A 6106-nucleotide genomic window follows, 5' to 3' on the forward strand; every position below is an offset into this window, starting at 1 on the left:
CTCTTTCCTCTCTATAAACTCTCTGCATCCCTTACAAAATGATTCTTCTCTTTTTCATGGCTCTCCTGTGCCCCTCCTCATATCTCCTCTTTAATCTCTAATCCTAGGCTTTGCTCAAGTCGGTCTCTCTACCTCCCGTGTCACTACAACTCTCTTACGCCTACAACCCTTCTAACATGCTGGACCATATCTCTGGGACTCCTTCTCTCTCAACATCCGTCTCCCTCTAACTTCAAAACCCACCTATTCAACAAGGCATTTAAATAGTCCTGGATGACCACTACTCACTAAACTACAGTCTGCCCTTACATACCCTCTGGCTAATACACTAGAATGTACTCTGACTCTGTTAGCATTCCCACATGCTGGTTAGATTGCACAAAAGTTACATTTGTGTCTTGCTGCACTTATCCCTGCTGTATTATTATACGTAATTGTACTGTAATTGTATTGCTATGTTGTAAACATTGTATAGAGCTGCGGGAAGGGGGGGGGGTGCTAGAAAAAAAAGAAAAATATATACAAGAAGAAACCTATAATATTTTTCAAAAACTTTTACATTTGATCTATGGAAAAGTCTGTTAGTTCTTAAAAGGCATCACCACGAACAACCAATCTATACTTCTCTAGGACAAATACAGCTCCATGAACATTGAACAGCATCGATGATTTTAAAAATACATTGTCCCACTCTATTCCTGATCTTGTTTTTCTGTGTAGGTCCTGACATCGTGTAGAGCATTTTTACTCCATTCTACATCCCCTCTAAGGGTAAGTAACTGGTATTTTTGTTCCGTTACACAACACATTATAATCACAACACTTGTGGGATCATTCATTTATAGGCTTCTGCATTAAATGGATGTATTTTTATTGATGGTCGTGATAGCTCTGTATGGATTTGTCTGTAGGGTTGCTAGCTGGCTTCTCTAAAAATACTGGTCACAATGGTGAAAGGTGTGACACGCTCCAGACACACACACACCCCTCTCACCTCTCCATGTTGCTTCCTCCTTTCCTTAGCCCCACCCCCAGGCTCCTGACACCTCCTCCTGATTGGTTGCATTACCCAGCAGCAGCCAATCAGGATGGAGAGAGCTACCCAAACCCCTAGCAGCAGCCCTGCCCTCTCCCAGTCAGGTCACTATGTCCAGAGAGGTAATACCCGTATACATATACACGCCCAGAGGGGTAATACCCGGTATACACATACACGCCCAGTGAGGTAATACCGGTAAACACATACACGCCCAGAGGGGTAATACCCGGTATACACATACACGCCCAGAGAGGTAATACCGGTATACACATACACGCCCAGAGAGGTAATACCGGTAAACACATACACGCCCAGAGAGGTAATACCGGTATACACATACACGCCCAGAGAGGTAATACCGGTATACACATACACGCCCAGAGAGGTAATACCGGTATACATATACACGCCCAGAGAGGTAATACCGGTATACACATACACGCCTAGAGAGGTAATACCGGTATACACATACACGCCTAGAGAGGTAATACCGGTATACACATACACGCCCAGAGAGGTAATACTGGTATACACATACACGCCCAGAGAGGTAATACCGGTATACACATATACGCCCAGAGAGGTAATACCGGTATACACATACACGCCCAGAGAGGTACTACCGGTATACACATACACGCCCAGAGAGGTAATACCGGTATACATATACACGCCCAGAGAGGTAATACCGGTATACACATACATGCCCAGAGAGGTAATACCGGTATACACATACATGCCCAGAGAGGTAATACCGGTACACACATAAACGCCCAGAGAGGTAATACCTGTATACACGCGCCGAGAGGTAATACTAGTATACACGCACCGAGAGGTAATACCAGTATACACGCGCCGAGAGGTAATACCGGAATACACATACGCGGTCAGAGAGGTAATACCGGTATACACATACACGTCCAGAGAAATAATACCGGTATACACATACACGGCCAGAGAGGTAATACCGGTATACACATACACGGCCAGAGAGGTAATACCGGTATACACATACACACCCAGAGAGGTAATACCGGTATACACATACACGCCCAGAGAGGTAATACCGGTATACACATACACGCCCAGAGAGGTAATACTGGTATACACATACACTCCCAGAGAGGTAATACCGGTATGCACACACACGCCCAGAGAGGTAATACCGGTATACACACACTCGCCCAGAGAGGTAATACCGGTATACACATACACGCCCAGAGAGGTAATACCGGAATACACATACACACCCAGAGAGGTAATACCGGTATACACATACACACCCAGAGAGGTAATACCGGTATAAACATACATGTCCAGAGAGGTAATACCGGTATACACATACACACCCAGAGAGGTAATACCGGTATACACATACACTCCCAGAGAGGTAATACCGGTATACACACACACGCCCAGAGAGGTAATACCGGTATACACATACACGCCGAGAGAGGTAATACCGGTATACACATACACGCCCAGAGAGGTAATACCGCTATACACATACATGCCCAGAGAGGTAATACCGGGATACACATACACGCCCAGAGAGGTAATACCGGTATACACATACACACCCAGAGAGGTAATACCGGTATTTACATACACGGCCAGAGGTAATACCGGTATACACATACATGCCCAGAGAGGTAATACCGGTCACATACATGCCCAGAGAGATAATGCCAGTATACACATACACGCCCAGAGAGGTAATACCGGTAAACACATACACGCCCAGAGAGGTAATACCGGTATACACATACACGCCCAGAGAGGTAATACAGGTATACACATACACGCTCCCAGAGAGGTAATACCGGTATACACATACACGCCCAGAGAGGTAATACCGGTATACACATACACGCCCAGAGAGGTAATACTGGTATACACATACACGCCCAGAGAGGTAATACCGGTATACACATACACGCCCAGAGAGGTAATACCGGTATACACATACACGCCCAGAGAGGTAATACTGGTATACACATACACGCCCAGAGAGGTAATACCGGTATACACATACACGCCCAGAGAGGTAATACTGGTATACACATACACGCCCAGAGAGGTAATACCGGTATACACATACACGCCCAGAGAGGTAATACCGGTATACACATACACGCCCAGAGAGGTACTACCGGTATACACATACACGCCCAGAGAGGTAATACCGGTATACATATACACGCCCAGAGAGGTAATACCGGTATACACATACACGCCCAGAGAGGTAATACCGGTATACACATACATGAAAGAGAGGTAATACCGGTACACACATACACGCCCAGAGAGGTAATACCTGTATACACGCGCCGAGAGGTAATACTAGTATACACGCGCCGAGAAGTAATACCAGTATACACGCGCCGAGAGGTAATACCGGAATACACATACGCGGTCAGAGAGGTAATACCGGTATACACATACACGTCCAGAGAAATAATACCGGTATACACATACACGGCCAGAGAGGTAATATCGGTATACACATACACGCCCAGAGAGGTAATACCGGTAAACACATACACGCCCAGAGAGGTAATACCGGTATACACATACACGCCCAGAGAGGTAATACAGGTACACATACACGCTCCCAGAGAGGTAATATCGGTATACACATACACGCCCAGAGAGGTAATACCGGTATACACATACACGCCCAGAGAGGTAATACTGGTATACACATACACGCCCAGAGAGGTAATACCGGTATACACATACACACCCAGAGAGGTAATACTGGTATACACATACACGCCCAGAGAGGTAATACCGGTATACACATACACGCCCAGAGAGGTAATACCGGTATACACATACACGCCCAGAGAGGTACTACCGGTATACACATACACACACAGAGAGGTAATACCGGTATACACATACATGCCCAGAGAGGTAATACCGGTATGCACACACACGCCCAGAGAGGTAATACCGGTATACACATACTCGCCCAGAGAGGTAATACCGGTATACACATACACGCCCAGAGAGGTAATACCGGAATACACATACACGCCCAGAGAGGTAATACCGGTATACACATACACACCCAGAGAGGTAATACCGGTATAAACATACATGTCCAGAGAGGTAATACCGGTATACACATACATGTCCAGAGAGGTAATACCGGTATACACATACACTCCCAGAGAGGTAATACCGGTATACACACACACGCCCAGAGAGGTAATACCGGTATACACATACACGCCTAGAGAGGTAATACCGGTATACACATACACGCCCAGAGAGGTAATACCGCTATACACATACATGCCCAGAGAGGTAATACCGGGATACACATACACGCCCAGAGGTAATACCGGTATACACATACACACCCAGAGAGGTAATACCGGTATACACACGCACGCCCAGAGAGGTAATACCGGTATACACATACACGCAAAGAGAGATAATACCGGTATTTACATACACGGCCAGAGGTAATACCGGTATACACATACATGCCCAGAGAGGTAATACCGGTATACACATACATGCCCAGAGAGGTAATACCGGTCACATACATGCCCAGAGAGGTAATGCCAGTATACACATACACGCCCAGAGAGGTAATACCGGTAAACACATACACGCCCAAAGAGGTAATACCGGTATACACATACACGCCCAGAGAGGTAATACTGGTATACACATACACGCCCAGAGAGGTAATACCGGTATACACATACACGCCCAGAGAGGTAATACCGGTATACACATACACGCCCAGAGAGGTAATACCGGTATACACATACACGCCCAGAGAGGTAATACCGGTATACACATACACGCCCAGAGAGGTAATACCGGTATACACATACATGCCCAGAGAGGTAATACCGGTACACACATACACGCCCAGAGAGGTAATACCTGTATACACGCGCCGAGAGGTAATACTAGTATACACGCGCCGAGAGGTAATACCAGTATACACGCGCCGAGAGGTAATACCGGAATACACATACGCGGTCAGAGAGGTAATACCGGTATACACATACACGTCCAGAGAAATAATACCGGTATACACATACACGGCCAGAGAGGTAATATCGGTATACACATACACGCCCAGAGAGGTAATACCGGTAAACACATACACGCCCAGAGAGGTAATACCGGTATCACATACACGCCCAGAGAGGTAATACAGGTATACACATACAGCAGCGGCAGCTCTTATTCGAGCAAATGCCGCTGGCTGTATGAGGCTGGGAAGCGGGTAGCCGCGGCGCGTGGCGGCGCACTGTAACGTCACAGTCACAAGCGCGCCCGGCTTCCCCGTCTTCCCCGGCTTCCCCAGGCTTCCCCGACACCCCTGGAGTTCAAATCTAGGTAAGCGGGGGTGCGGGGAAGCAGAGGGGCAAAGTAGAAGCCGGGTTCGGGGTGTCTTTGGGGGGGTAATTGCGCGCGATGTGGAGGGGGGGTGCGTGGGGGAAACGCGGCGGCGCGCGTTTTTGACTGGCGGCAGCTGGGGTAGATCCCGGCATGCCGCCGGCATTCACTCGAATTAAAGATGTCGCTACTGTACACGCTCCCAGAGAGGTAATACCGGTATACACATACATGCCCAGAGAGGTAATACCGGTATACACATACATGCCCAGAGAGGTAATACCGGTCACATACATGCCCAGAGAGGTAATGCCGGTATACACATACACGCCCAGAGAGGTAATACCAGTATACACATACACGCCCAGAGAGGTAATACCGGTATACACATACACTCCCAGAGAGGTAATACCGGTATACACATACACGCCCAGAGAAGTAATACCGGTATACACATACACACACAGAGAGGTAATACCCGGTATACACATACACGCCCAGAGAGGTAATACCGGTATACACAAACACGCCCAGAGAGGTAATACCGGTATACACATACACGCCCAGAGAGATAATACCGGTATACACATACACACCCAGAGAGGTAATACCGGTATACACATACACGCCCAGAGAGGTAATACCGGTATACACATACACACCCAGAGAGGTAATACCGGTATACACATACATGCC

General features: G+C 47.4%; 1 protein-coding gene across 1 annotated transcript in view; it reads left to right on the forward strand.

Moving 5' to 3' along the window:
* The window catches only part of LOC142470254 (capping protein, Arp2/3 and myosin-I linker protein 3-like), a 135613-nt gene that overhangs the window by 16889 nt on the left and 112618 nt on the right, over window positions 1-6106 (forward strand). Inside the window, exon 3 of the mRNA XM_075577200.1 lies at window positions 721-771. Within this exon, the coding sequence (XP_075433315.1) occupies window positions 721-771 (51 nt within the window). The remainder of the gene's footprint in view (window positions 1-720; window positions 772-6106) is intronic.

Source organism: Ascaphus truei, chromosome 19 (genome assembly GCF_040206685.1).
Source record: "Ascaphus truei isolate aAscTru1 chromosome 19, aAscTru1.hap1, whole genome shotgun sequence".
NCBI classification, from domain to species: Eukaryota; Metazoa; Chordata; class Amphibia; order Anura; family Ascaphidae; genus Ascaphus; species Ascaphus truei.